Here is a 15,125-nt window from a genome sequence, read left to right on the forward strand (position 1 = left end):
TGCATCATTTGAATGTTTTAGAGACTGTTTCTAAATATACATACATATATATTCTAGTGTTTGATGTTGTTGCCTCTTTTAGATATTCAGAGGATTATTATCTTCACATAGTCACCAAACTGCAGAACTGCACCTGGATAAGGAGACCAGAAGAATCTACAAAATTCAGGTAATTTTCATTGTCTCATTTGGAAAAGCTGTTTATCCTAGATTTGTCTAACAAGCCATATATTTAAATCTTCCCTTTTGAAAAGGTGATTTTGTATTGCTTTTAGACTGCATTCATAGCTGTACATTTCTATTAATCTTTTGATGCTGGGGCTCTTCTTGTTTATTTGAATTGAACTGTGCAAACTGAGTAGGTTAAAAGAACTATGCAAATGAAGTAATTTCACCTATCTCCACTATAATGAATAGTTAACTAAGTTAAGTAGAATGGATTAAAATATTCCTGACACAAAACCTACAGTATTAAAAAAAAAAAAATCACTAATGTGATTTTGTCCATCTGAACTGGCACTCTGGTAAAAAGACTGTGTAATGAAGTAGTGTATTTCTTACCCGAAGACTATTGCTTCTGTTACTGAAGTGCCCAAGGCACTCATTAGGTTTGATGCTGCATGTCATGGCCCCTGAGCGTGTAAGCATGTGATGACATCGGTCTTTGGTCAGCATGGCACATAAGTGCATGCTCAGTAGGGACAGTGATCCATGAAAAGCTTCAATTCTCATTTGGAAATGCATCATGCTGGTTTTAGAGAACAGCTTTACTGTGCCAAGCCTGTATTCTCCAGGGGGAAATACTCTCTTGAATTACATTATTACGTGGATCTGAATTAAAAATTCTGTCATGATCATAAAAAATAAATAAACTGACCTACCTTCCAACTCTTTGGAGTTAACTAGCAATGAAAACTTAATACCCACATGCTCGGCATGATATCCTTGGAAGAAGTAGTTTTGGGGAGGGGTAAAGCTTTTTGTGCAACATAAATTGCTGGTTTTGCCATGTATCATAAGCGACTAATGGTGTTTCCCAAACTGAAGTAGGAGGATACACAGAGTTAAGGTTTAAGAAATTTTCAATTAACTCAGACAGGCTTTAGCTGTGCACAGAGATATCAGAGCGTGATAAGGAGCTGTAGAAGCAGTCCATTCTGTTTCAGAACAGGCAGGTGTCTTGTACAGAGTTGACAAGAGGTGAAGCTGCTCTCTTCTGCTCTTCACCTTTCTACATTTAGGTGTTTTGTTTTCCAGCCTTTTTTTAATTGCTCTTCTGTCCCAACGGACCAGCCACGACTTACCAGCAATTTGCCACTTCTCCTGCTGTGCTGGGTGTATGAGTCAGTGGCAGAGTAACCACTCCTTGTTCCAGCTTGACTTCTTCATTTATTGCTTCTGCAATCTTCCTTTCACTGGGCCAACTTCTTCTACATCCTCTAGGCCTGTGGGAATGAAATAGGCCTATGAAAAGCCACCTAGAAAATGTGGACTGTATGTACATTAAGGTGAGCTTGCTAGCTTTAACTTAGCTCAAATACTAAGCAAAAAAAAATCTTTTGAAATCCATGGTTCAGCACAGGCTGGACAAACTTGTTACCTAATTGATGTTCAAAGGCTGCCTTGTTATGGTTTCTTTGCTTTTTAACATCCCAACTAGCTAGAATATTAACTAGCTCATGTGTACACAACCCATGCTGCAGTTCTGATGACGGTACTGTATGTTATTCTGTCCCTATGAAATTTGATCTGCTTTGATATCATCCAAAAATTCCATTGATACGACCAAGGACTGGTACTTTGGTTTAGGCATTGCAGATGATTATTTTACAAAAGATGTGTGCTTTTGCATGTCTTTTCTTTCTTTTTCCATTCTCTCAAGCTCCTCTCTGTTGTTTTCTGGAAATAGGATATTAAAATTTTACAGTTCTCCTCACTCCCAGATCATACTGGAGCCTTTCAAGGCTCTTAGCAGTTGGTCAATAGAGGCTTTGAAAAAAAAAATAAAAAGAAAAACAAATTCAGTATAAAATTTACTGACTAAATCTGTATACGCTTCATGCTTACAGCACTCCCAAACTTATTTATCAGACTTAAGCACAAGAGCCTGGAACTAGCTTTGCAAGGACACTCTAGCTGAGAAATGATGCATTGACAGAGCTCTATGGGGAACAAAGCTTCTAGAAATGTGGTGAAATAAATTAATTAATAATCCCTTGGCAGTACATCTCTTCCTTTTTCTAACTTTGCCTAGTGTCAGTAATGCATAATAATTGTGTAATACAAATATTATTCAGTTCTAAAAATCTCATTAAGTAGGTAGATAAACACACCCATTTGGCAGAAGAGGCTGTGCAGCAGGAAACAGCTAGCCGCCTGCAGGAGGAGAGTTTGAATCTGCCTGTGTCATACTATTCACCTGCCAGTGCCACCAGAAGTCTGCCTGCTGACTCGACTGCAGAGAAGCTGCTTGACTTCTTTTCCTATTTGCCCATCTGTTAAATGGAGTGAACACTTAACATGCTTCTCAGGCATGGTGTCAATTGTATGACTCTGTATTATCCTGAAGTTCTGAAGAACAGGCATGCATATTTATAAGGGATTTAATGTCTTATGCTTCAGGGCATAAACTAACCTCTAATTAATAAGGTTCAAAAGCAGCTTCCTGTGGGGTAGTGAATTTCTCAGAGAAGCATTCTTGTGTTTTCCTTTGCAGCTTTTGCTGTTGGCTACCATCATACTGGTAGTGGAGTGAAGGAATATGTGATCTGAGCCAGTAACTCTTAAGTTCCTAGAAGACAGCACTGTGTGCCAATGAGTACACATCAATTCTCTTTGTAAGCCACACTCCTGGCAGATCTGGGCCAGATAACAGAATATGAATTAGAAGTGCAATGCAGGAAAGAAATACTTGTCTTTGTATTTGGCAAAAGGGTTGCAGCTGACAGCCATACGTGGCACAAACCACAGAGTTTCTGCCAACCTGTTGTACAAAAAACAGAGCACAGGATTCCAGGTTGACCCTCTACTACCTAGCTCAGCTTTGCCATGCAGCCATGCAAACTGTGTCCATTTCTCATCAGAGAGCTGCCCTTTTCCTTTTCCAAATGGCTTCCTCTAAAGCTGCTCTGCTGTGCAGGCTCAGATGCACTTGGCTAGGTTGCTGTCTGGCAGTGGTCAGTGGTTCTTGACAGCTACGTGATGTTTACCCATGTATTTTTCAAAATCAAGAAGAATCACGAGGCAAGTACAAGCCATGATGTTCTTTCTAATACCTCCCATATCCACAGTCACTCTTTGGTTGATCTTTGTCCAAGCGTCTGTCAGGGAACCAGTCTCCTGGCCCTTCACTTATTTCAGTATCTGTAATGCTGACATCAGCACTGCCATATTTAGGCTGCCCTCAGAGGAGCAAGTGCAAGCACTTGGTTCATTGCTCTTGCAATCTAGTTAAGATTTATTGTGCTCCACAGTAGTGTTTGTCAGGCATTGCTGAAGAGGTTTTATCTAACTTCACAATAGAAGCTAGCAAAGGTGATGTACCTGCACCAGAAGTGGTATAAACAGCATCCTACTAACAGTGATTTAGGGAAAGTCTTCTCCAACATTTACTGCTACTGACATATAGAGAACTGTTTAAGTGGTTTTTATTCAGACCTTTTCTTTATGAAATTCAGCTGTGCTTCTCTTGTTCTTTTGTTATTTCTGTTGTTCTTTATGGCTCTACAATCATCTCACATCTCCACATTATTCCTTTGTTTCTAAGCCCACCTGAATTCTTCTTCCCTTTTCAGATTTACATCAGGTCTGACTTGTTTTAGACAAAGCAAGTCCTTGGATTTCTTGGTTATGAGAGAGGATTGGTAGAAACTTGGAAAAGGGGGGGAAATAATCTTGCAGCTGCCTGGAAGCATCATTCTTAAATCTCCAGAAAAAAAGCCGTGCTGGGTAACTTCGTCTGCAAAGGCTTTTCTAGCTACAGTCAGTAGAGTCTCAGGTTCCCTAGGTAACCTGAATATTAATTATTATATTAGTATTCTTCAAAGGTTTTCCACTTAAAAGAAATGTTTCATTAGTGCAACAAATTACAGAGCCCAATTGGGTGCAAGCTGTAATTGTTTTTTACACCTCCACATCTCTTTGCTTTACAGACTTTTAAGTTTGATTTATTCTCATTAGGTTGCAAGTAATTTGTAGGTTTTCCAAATAGTTGCAACTCCTGTTTTTGCTGGAAGCTATCAAATAGTTAAAACAGCCCTCAGAATGACTGGGGTGAGGGGGAGGGAGGATATGGAGAAAGGCTGAGTGTTGCTGTGTTTCAGAGAAGCCTCTGGCATTGTATTTTTGGGCTATCTTGCTGAGCTTGGAGCCTGGCAAAGCAGTGCAACAGGAATAGCCCTGTGTGAGCTGTGGATATTGGGCCCCCTCTCCATGGAAATACCATTTCTGACAAACCTTATTTGCATCTGATAATGAAGGGAGAAGGAAATTCCAATGTGTAAATAGAGTTTTAAAATCCCTGATATTACACTGCAGTTTAGCTGGCACACTGCTCCACCCCACCAAAATATTTTTAACTTTTTTTAAAAGAAAACATTACTACTTTAAAAAATAACTCTGGGTCTTGAAAAGAATAGTTAAAAGATCAACCTATTTTCCTAGTCCTGTAACTTCCCCTCCTGTTTTTTATTCCACTCGACATCTATTACCCTTTTCCTACTTTATTATCTCTTCTGAAAAGTGTGTGTCAAACATTCCTGCAGATTATAAAATCCCACTCCTTGAAGAGGTTAACTTGTAGCGTGCTACACTCTTAACATATGTAACAGTATTGCTTAACACATCTGTGTACTGCAGTCAACCACAGTTGAAACACAAATAAAATACCCTGCAAGGTCAATTTATGCTTACATAAGCTCACACCACCACATAATCAATAGCTTTTCTAACACTAAACAGATCAATAATTCCACTGTACTCTCTGAAATCTTCCATTCCAGTATACAAGAAAATACACAGAACTCTTGAGATTATAGTGTGATTTAAGAGTACATTTGCTGCATAGGTTTAATAAATCATATGTAAAATCAGGAGTATATATTCAGAGACATATTTCTATTTCAGAAGAGAAAAAGGCTGAGTGGAGAGATAGTAATTGGTGACAGTTTGGAGAAATGGTTGAATCTTTTAATTGCTCTATAGACTCTATACTTTCCTAAAGGTTGACAGATTCCTATAAGGGGAACCTAATTGTGGATCAGACTGAGTTAATTATGTCTTCACGGTGGACTCTTTAAATAGTCTTTGGTTTGAAAATTTTATTACCCTTTTTACATATTCAGCCTTGATTTCAGATTCAGCCCTGTTGGATTTCATTGCCTTAGACAGCTACGATGTGACTTCATTTATAGACAGTTCAAGGGCTGTCACTGTAGCATTCCACTTCAACATGTTCTGTTTCAGATACCAGATTTAACCATTCTTTTCTAAAAGGTTGGAATATGTCATAATATGCCTCATTACACTTTGATGCTATTGACGTGGATTGAGAAGAGCCTGGAGAAACCCATATCATTGTCTAGAGCCTCCAGTGCAGTACAATAAGATAATTGCTTGCTCATTAGAAAATATTACAGCAGTGGACATAGATTAAAGGTAGACTTGCTGTTTGTAGTTGCACTCTTGAAATTTTGCTGTTACATACTGGAAATTTGGGTGGTTCTTCTCTGTACTGTCATGACAGTCTCTTCAATATGAAACCTCAAAGTCTTTGTTGTCTTCACATGTATAGTACAATAGCTCACATGAACTAATGATTACAAATAACTATTTGTAATGAGCTATTAAAGCAAGCTGTTAGACAAGCAGAGACTTTTTCTGGTTGTTAGCAATCCACAGACTTTTGTCTCTTGGAACACTTTGCCCTTTATTCGAATGAAATTACAAACTGTGTTATGAAATACACTTAGCATCAGGCTTACAGGAGTTAAATTTTTCAATATTTGCTAGTCTTACTTTGTGTTTGGTTATCTCTTTTATGCGATGTTTATGTGTGTTGGGTAACTGTAGATCCACAAAGAGATATGTCTGTGTAAGCATTGCTGGTGTGGATAATGTGCAAGTGCTTTATAACAGGACTGATATATTCTTTCTGCAAACAAACGTTTGCTGTACAGATGTTTGTAAAAGGTGACTTGGAATCAAATGGACTTACACCATTACTGAAAGAAGTTTGTCTAGATGTCTATTAAAAAATCTCCAGTCATTGAAATTCTGCACCTTGCCTAGGCAACCTGTTTCAGTGTGCTTCCTAAAACTGAACTGAAGCTTTTTTTAGTGCAGATTAAGATGATTTTCTTCATTCTCCCCACCGTGGCCTTACAGTCGAACATCTACTATTTAGAACAATGTTTTGCATATTTTGATACTTCAGCAGTGTCCATCCCCATCCACTTTTCCCCTCCTTCCACCTCAATTTAGTCCATATATAATGACAGTAAAGTATGAACACTGTCCTCAGCAATGAAGAATGCCCTCTGGCCCCAGGTCTACAGGCACTGGTGTCACATTGAAACGTAGTCTACACAAGCGAAGTACTATTAAGTTCACACAGCTTCATCAGATTTCTGCAGGCTCATGTCCCCCTGGGGGTACTGAAACCCCCTGAAGATCATGGTTAACTGTGTTGGCCCAGTGGTACAGCTCTAGGCTGGAGCAGACAATTCTAGTGGTATACTCTTTCCTGTGTCCCAAAGTACAAGGCTGCATAAAGTCTTGGTGCAGAAACCAGTGCCTTTTCACACCAGTTACATATCTGAATATTTTTTAAAATATAGAACAAAATTACTTTAGCTAAGCATTTCTAATGAAAGAAGGTGTTCTGAATAAAAGCCATCCTACTTACTGGGGGAGGGTGAATCAGAGGTCCTCTTGGTGCTTGTATCAGTAGTTTGGAGGAGTGGGGAGTTTTTAAACTCTGCAGAAGCTCTTCACATAAGGACAGATTTCACCCTTATTATAGATTCTTCCCATTCTACTCAGGATAAGGGTAGTGCTACGTTTTGGACCAGCTGAGAAACTGCGAGCCCTTGACTAACCATTGGCTGCTTTAGCCCTTACGGCTGGTTCAGATTGAGTTGTTGGAAGAAAGCTGTTGAGACGCTTACAGTCTCTTCAGGATGTGTGCACACTACACACAGCAGGCACATGCAGCCTGTATGCAAGCGCTGAACTGGCTGAAATGTATATATTCATATTAGTGCAGAATCAAGCTAAGCTAATTAATTTCGGTGCTAGGAGGGATGCAGTAGTTCACACTCTGCTTCTTGGCTACAGAGCTACTACAGGAGCTGCAAAGAAACTGCATCAGCCTGTTTAGATCCTGCAGATACTGACTTCCACTAGATAGAGTGGACTATCCATGTGAAGTGTTTGTGTTACACACAGGTGTTTGGAAACATGTACAATCAAGGCAGCAGTCTTCTATTGCTGCCCACAATTCAGTGTGGACTTAACTGCATAGCAGTTGGAAAACAATACTATTCCTTTGGCTTGTCTCAACGCTTTGATAACTTGCTTCAGAATCCAGTATTTTCTTAAGTTCTCAGCAGCCACAGACATGAAGAAATTATCTGGATGCCATGTGGACTGCAAATTCCATCCCAGCTGACCTCAGTACAAAAGTGGGTCCAGCGTCCTTGGTCCACAAAAGATGAAATTCAACAGAAGCCCCTGCTGAGCAACAAATAACATTCTCCAGTGCAACAATGTTTCTATGTTGTCTGATACAAACAAAACTTCACAGACAAATGCAACACACCACTCCAGTCAGGTTATTGATTAAGACTATCATGACTGTATTTACTCAGTTTTATGAGGTATGTATTTACCAGTCCAAATGGTGTAGTCTTTTTCCAGGTACTTATTTTGTTCCTTACTTGTTACAAGTGAAATTTCCAGATAATGCAATCAACTTCCTTTCTGCTTATCTTGGCATAAGACATATCTGTGGTTGATGTTACACCTCAGGATTTAAAAATAGCTCTTAAGTCTTACTCTGCTTCCAGCTACTTGCAGGAGAAATGTTGGAGAGAAGGCTTCCTCCAAATAAGAAACTGGCAGTACCAACCCATACTCCAGAGGAGATACTTTCCAAACCTAGGGCCCTACAAAACTGAGGTACTTTGTCTCCAGCTTCCTTCACTCTGGGCTTCTAATGCTGTGATCATAAAAACACTTTGTTCTAGGGCAACCCCCAATCCTAGCAGGTCTGTTAACAACTGCAGTTTAAGCCTTCTCACCATAAGCTACATCCATGTTCTTACACGTATGCTCAGCCTGTATAGCAACATCCCATCTTCCAAGAGTTGTCCCCATATCTCAGTGTTTTCTCCTGGTCAGAACAAACATGGATCACTTTCTACTCTTCCAGTGAAAAATCAGAGTTTGGCTTTAAGTTAGTACTGTTCGGTGCTGTTAAGATTTTGACTCGTCTCTTATCCCTCCATCTGGTTAGGAACATCTTTGTATGGTAGGTCTTAATTTCTCTCTCCCCAGGTGGCATGACACATGAGTGAAAATGTTGTCTCGGCTTTGAAACACCTTACATACAGCACTTACGTATAGGCTTGTACAACACATGTCATAATCTTATGAAGTACGTGCTCTTTAGGATGTCATTACCTCATGACAGAGACCACATACGACATTAGTACTGTGGTGACGGCTGCAGTAATAGATTGCTTGACCTGCCCAGTCTCTACCCCTTTCTCATTGTTTGCTGTCAGTTGTAGGGGTACCATGTGTCACAGCTTGTACAAAATCCTATATGAACGGATTGCTAAATACATTGCCAGTGGGTGTTGCTGTCTGCAGGTTACATGTGTTCCCACTGGAGCTCTGTACATGGATGCTTGGGCATGGTGGGATTCTATGTCGTGATTTGATCTAACTTGTTTTTATTGTTACCTCCAAATTTTTAGCACATATGCTCTTAGGTAACATAAGAATATATATCATTAATCAATGTGTATTCTCCTGTTCTCACTGCATTTCTGAACTAGCCTGGCTCTGTTTTACTTCCTCAGTGGATCCATAATATTAATTTAAACTATTACTTTCTTATTAATTCTGATATCTGTTTTTCTTCCCGACTGTTTCTGCTTTTATTGAAGCACTCGTTCTTCTGGAATGAGTAATAAAAAGCCAAAATGCGTCATCTGTATTAATGAATGTTATCTATCATCACTTTGCGTTTTCAGGTTCTGGTAGCCATCACACACAAAACAGCTCTTTTACGAAAGCTGAGCAAGAATATTTGGGCATTATTCCTTCTCCTCTGAACATCCTGTGGTTGACACAGATAATATTTAGGCCTGCTTCATTTAGCTTTAAGAAAAACTTCAAGGAAATCAGAAGTATGGGTTTTGTGATTCCTCATGTCCATGTCTGTCCATACTGCCAAGGAACAGTAAGGGACGGCTGCTCCCTAAGGGACAGGGAGTGGGATCCAACCACAATAACTTGCAGAGCAGGGACTGGCAGCTGGGCCCATCCCACCCCCAGCCAGGAGTGGGTCAGCCCTAGCCTCAGGCATCAGGCACCAAACTGGGGATGGGTTGGGCACAGCTGGAGACTGTCCCTGCTGTGGTGTCCCTGTCGCTGGGCAGGGACTGATGGCTCCAGGGAACTGACATGGGGTCCTGGGCTGTGGGCAGGGTGAGGGTGACCCTGGGGGGCTGGCCAGGGGTAGTGAGGCTTGGTGGTGCCCTCAGGACCTGACAGGGATATCTGAATCCTCTTATTACTGTAGTATTTACTAAGGTTAGAAGAGCTGGTTATAGGATAAAGTGTACAAGAAAGAAAAGCAAGTAGACTCTAGTCAAGAGTGGTTCAATAGCATCCAGTTTTCCCAGACTTAATCATTTGACTCTTGTGCCTCATTGCTCCATTTGTATTTTTCTATACGTTCAAAATAGGACACTATATGCCCAGAGCAATTGTTTTCACCATGTGTGTACCTTCTGACTCACAAGAGCATAGTCTCAGTTCCATCCCCACCCTTGAACCTAGTTGTTTTCATTGACCACAGACCCCTCCTGCCCCTTAAGGCTTCGAGCAAGGAAGTGGTAATCACTGTGTTCAGGGAGTGGAGCTGAATATGGCTTGTGGAAGTCTGAGCCCTACCGATTCCTCCCTCAGTAATATTTCCCATTAACATTTCCTGGTAACTCTGCTAGTATGATTATTTCAGAACTGTGCCATCCCAGCATTCAGTCATTCCCAGCATTACTCACACATCTGGAAACTTTGTCTTTGAGGAGTTTCAGACCTCAGTATTCAAAATGGGTTAATATACCATTGAAATGGTACTCTTCCCTTTGGTGTTTTATGTATGAATCAAACCACCCTTCCCAACCTTTTTCCCCCCATTTTGACCATTATTTCAAGAGAAGTGAGATTGGGAGTTATGCCAGACCTGTTCATTCTCTTCCCTGTCTTCCAGGAAACATAATCCTTGGGTTCTTTCATGTGCTAGACTATGCTTCATCTCCATGAGAAATACGATCATCTTACTATTGTTAGAATATTTGCTTTGTGTGCATTGTTGATAAAGTCAAATGAAGCTACTCTTCTCACCTGTGTCTTAGCTAATTAAAGTCAACTTACTTCAAGAAGAATTTGACCTGTATTGTTTAACTAGTTCCACTGGTTTGGTTTACCATGCTCACTGAAAAAGCATGAAATAAAACTTTTCTATCCCTCTGGCTCTAACTGTAAATTTTTTTTTTTTCTTCACAATTAACTTTCAGTGTGAGGATAGCAATTATTATTTTTCCATGCTGTGTTATCTTCTTCAAAATTCCAAGCAATTCTATTATTAATGGATTTTATTCTCTAAATGGTTAGTAGTTCTGTTAGTAGCTATGTCCTACCAATTGATAGATAATGACTGGCCATGAATATTTCAGCCTTACAGTCTGAAACTGGATCCGGTGGCAGCAGAGAGAACATCATTCCCTAAAGCGAAATGAATTATAGCGTTTCAGGTCTGGTGGGGCTTTTCATTGCATTTCACTGTTAATAATATAGGATGTTTATACACATAATATTTTTATAAGTTTGGAGGTAACAGAAATTGTAAGATGGGTGATAGCCTTTGCTCCTACATAAAGTTTGAGTGCATCCATTGCACTCTTATCTATTTAAGGACTTCTGCTGGGTGTTTTGGGGAGCAGCTAGGCTATCTGTCTATATCAGAAAGATATCATCTTCTTTAATTACAAGTTGTGATGTAATTTATTAACATCTGTGATACTGTGCACAGGAAAACCATGCTGAACAGTTGCAGAAATGAATTATTAATGAATTGGCTTGCAACCATCTAGCTGTTCACTAAGTACTACAGCCAGTGCTTCCCATGACCATTCCTTTCACCTCCTTGGTTCTTTCTTTCTTCAGCCTTCTAGTTTCTTACAATCACTCATTCTGTGTTGATTGAGATCACATTGTTAATTCTTTGGGGACTGAAGTCTCTCAGTATTTCTATAATAAACTTAGCAATTAATAAGGAGAAGACTGATTACAACTTTTTCTGGATGGGAAGGGGAGACCAAGAGAGAAAAACAGGTTAAGAAAGGAGTTCTTGGTCTGATTAGTTTCTGAACATTTGCTGTGAAAATGGACTTGCAAATGCAAAGCAAGTCAGGGGAAATGATGTGATAGAGGTTCCTGTAGCTGTTTGTTGTTTAGTTAATTAGAACTGGTTTTCATTCATCTAGTTCTCTACCACCAATCTCCTACTTATTTGCCAGTCTTTGAGCAGGTTTTGTTTGGGTTTTTTGCAGGTCAGAATTAGCTTCCTGCTGTGATGCAGTTCACAGTTTTATTGCTTCTCAAAACAACACCCCACTGGGAAGTAACATGAGTTATGAAGTGGACAGTAAAAAGACCATTCTCATTACAGAGGACATTTTTAAGATGCTGCCTGTGGTAAGAATTGTATCTTCACCTGTTATTATAATTGCAGTATCATATGTATTTGGGGTTAGTAATAGAGCTGCTTTGTTTGATTCCTCTGGAAGAGACCCTTCACGCCCTGTATGCACTACTTCATTCACCTTCTAAGACCCTTTTTTTAGCCTTCCTCTGCAGTGGTGAAGGCATGGACAGGGTATCATAGATCAGATTGTAGGCAGAGTTACTACAGAACACAAGTTGCAGCCTGGTTTGGCAGCCAGCTGAATTGAGGAGTAAATCGTCTGAGAACATTTGCCTTGCTTTGCTCATTCCCATTTTCAAAGGCATTTCAGTCTGGAACAACATTTCATATTTCTGGTATTCCATGCCATTTCCAGTGCAGGCTTGGGCATATAACTTACGAAAGCTATTTTGGTGGTATACCTGATACTGAATAGAATAAAATCATTTCAGTTGGAAGGGCCCTACAATGATCATCTAGTCCAACTGCCTGATCAATTCATGGCTGATCAAGTTAAAGCACGTTGTTAAGGGCATTGTCCAAATGCGTCTTAAACACTGGCAGGCTTGGGTCATCGACCACTTCTATAGGAAGCCTGTTCCAGTGTTTGACCACCCTCTCAGTAAAGAAATGCTGCCTGATGTCCAGTCTAAACCTCCCCTGGTGCAGCTTTGAACCATTCCCATGTGTTCTATCACTGGATACCAAGGAGAAGAGATCAGCACCTCCCTCTCCACTTCCCCTCCTCAGGAAGCTGTAAAGAGCAATGAGGTCGCCCCTCAGCCTCCTCTTCTCCAAACTAGACAAGGCCAAAGTCCTTGTCCTCATAGGACATTCCTTCCAGCCCTTTCACCAGCTTTGCTGCCCGCTGAGGTGGGGCCTTTGCAGCCAGAAACACAGGTTGAGCAAAGAAATCAGATTTTGTAGCTCAGGGCTTATAATAGGCATACAAGCTCTGGAGACCAGACAAACAGGGGCACAGAGATGTACTTAATTTCTCAAAAGTAATAGCACATGGGAGCCCTCTTACCCATCTATGGCATTCTTGATTTGTGAGATCCCAGCTACCATGAGTCTAGTCCTTTCTCACGCTGCTGTGAATCACTAAAAACTTCATTGCAGTAGAGGTTACAGTGATTCCAAATTTAAACTGAATGAAAGAAAAAAGTAGTCTGTTTTATGTGCATATATACTTGCTAAGCTTGCCAGAGTTGTCTGGCCTTTGTGTTCTCCTACTGTCTTTTCAGAATTGAACAAAGTATTTGAACATGTTTTGTAATATATTACCAGGCAACATGATGTCTGCCACTTTCCCCACACTTTTCATAACATTGTCCCTTCCTGCTTCTCTTTGGGCAAGCTGATGAGAGAATGAGGAAGGATAACGCTTTGTGTAAGCAAGTTTTGACTCAATTTTACAAGTGAGTTCAGTTTCTGCAGTCAAAGTAGCCCAGCTGTTGGCCTCTCTGTTGAATGTCAGTGCTCTCACAGCAGGAAAGGCTGAACAAGATGTATGAGATATTTCTGAGACCCTGGGATAACAGCCAACTATATTAATGTCATCCGAAACAGCCAACAATTTACATTAATTTGCTAGGTTGTGATCTGTGCTGGTTCACAAGTGGATGCACTTAGCTCCCATTCAGCTTCCCCACTGCAAGACAGCAACTTCTAACAAGAACACTAGGAAGGGTGGACAGCCAGAAACAGTAACCTGTTCAGTTAGCCCTCACATTCACCATGAGTTAAGCCAGGGCACATGATTATCCTTTACAGCATCTTCAGGTTCCCCCAAATTTGTTATTTTACATTAAATGTAATTGCGGGATGACAAAGCATTTACAAAGTTACCTTCTGTTAGATGACAGTCAATGACTATGTGACAACCCCCAGTCTGTTACAGTGCAAAGGAAAATGGGTTAATTTATCTTCAGTACAAGTTAGTTCCTTAGCTTGTAAAGGATTCAGTCCGCTACTAGATAATTTTTGTGTTAAGTGTATTTAAAAGATATTCATCCAGTTTTAACAATCCAGTGTTATTCCCTCAAGGTACTGACAACAGAAGTAGCAGTTCTCAGTCTGTTGGTGCCTATTTTTGGCTCTTGGCTGTCCAGGCCTGGCAACCCTCTCTGCTAAATGGTGACTGCTTTCACTGGGGTTTACCAGATTAAACCTGCAAGGACAAATGACTAAAGACACAAGGAAACAATCAAAAGATTTATAAGGCTATGTTTTTTTATCTGTTTGCAGTCCTCTCCTCTTTCAGTCTATCACTTCAAGACCTGTGCCGTGGTTGGAAATGGAGGCATTCTGAAAAATTCTAGCTGCGGAGCTGAAATTGATCGTTCTGACTTTGTGTTTAGGTAAGAGCTGCTTTGTCTTACTGAAGGGTGTGGAAACGTTTCTAAAAACTTGGCAGGCTTGGAAGCATGGCAATGCCAGTTTGTAGCAATGAGGAGGGATCTTGACACTTCTTTATTTATGCCTCTCTAAGGGTAGTCCTTCTGTTTTGTGGATTTCAGAACGCTGCTTCTTAAGTAAAGAGAGGACTGTATGGATACATGTATGATTTATGATTTCAAAGATACCTTGCCAGTGATATGAAATGTGATGATCTGAGAACCTGAAATTTCTGTTCACTTAACATTCTTTAGGAGAGGGAAGTTTTTTCCTGTCTTGTTTTTTTCTTTAATCAGGAGAAGAGAATAAAGAAAACCCTGAAATTGAAATAAGAAAGACTGGTATTACATGTCACATGTTTAACTCTGGTTTAGCAAAGGGTTTACGTGGCCTTCACTTGGCTCACTAATGCAGTTATTTAACGGCCACGGTATTTGTCTCACCTTCTGTTAGCCATCTAAAAATGTAGGCATCTAATTTAAGTATTTTTCTTCAGCTGCCTCTGTAGATTGTGGAGAAAGCCAGGCATACTCAAACCATAATTTGGTTCACTCTATCAGTACATGACTCCCACTTTGTAGCTCCTGCAAGGGAACAGAGTTAGCAAGTGAAGGTTCTTCTCTCAGTGACATCCAATCACACAGTCTGCTGGATTTTGTTTCCTTTCCTGCTTTTGACTAATACTTGGGCTTTTGAAATTAAAAACAAACAAACAAACAAAAAACAGTCTTTCCAGTTAGATAAC

General features: G+C 40.2%; 1 protein-coding gene across 2 annotated transcripts in view; it reads left to right on the forward strand.

Annotated features, from left to right (window-relative positions):
- Nucleotides 1-15,125, forward strand: part of HACD1 (3-hydroxyacyl-CoA dehydratase 1) — a 102,304-nt gene that overhangs the window by 71,157 nt on the left and 16,022 nt on the right. For both annotated transcript variants that reach the window (XM_074834628.1, XM_074834629.1), the window contains exons 4-6: nucleotides 83-169; nucleotides 11,847-11,991; nucleotides 14,231-14,343. In XM_074834628.1, the coding sequence (XP_074690729.1) occupies nucleotides 83-169; nucleotides 11,847-11,991; nucleotides 14,231-14,343 (345 nt within the window). The remainder of the gene's footprint in view (nucleotides 1-82; nucleotides 170-11,846; nucleotides 11,992-14,230; nucleotides 14,344-15,125) is intronic.

This window comes from Strix aluco, chromosome 1 (assembly GCF_031877795.1).
Source record: "Strix aluco isolate bStrAlu1 chromosome 1, bStrAlu1.hap1, whole genome shotgun sequence".
NCBI lineage: Eukaryota > Metazoa > Chordata > Aves > Strigiformes > Strigidae > Strix > Strix aluco.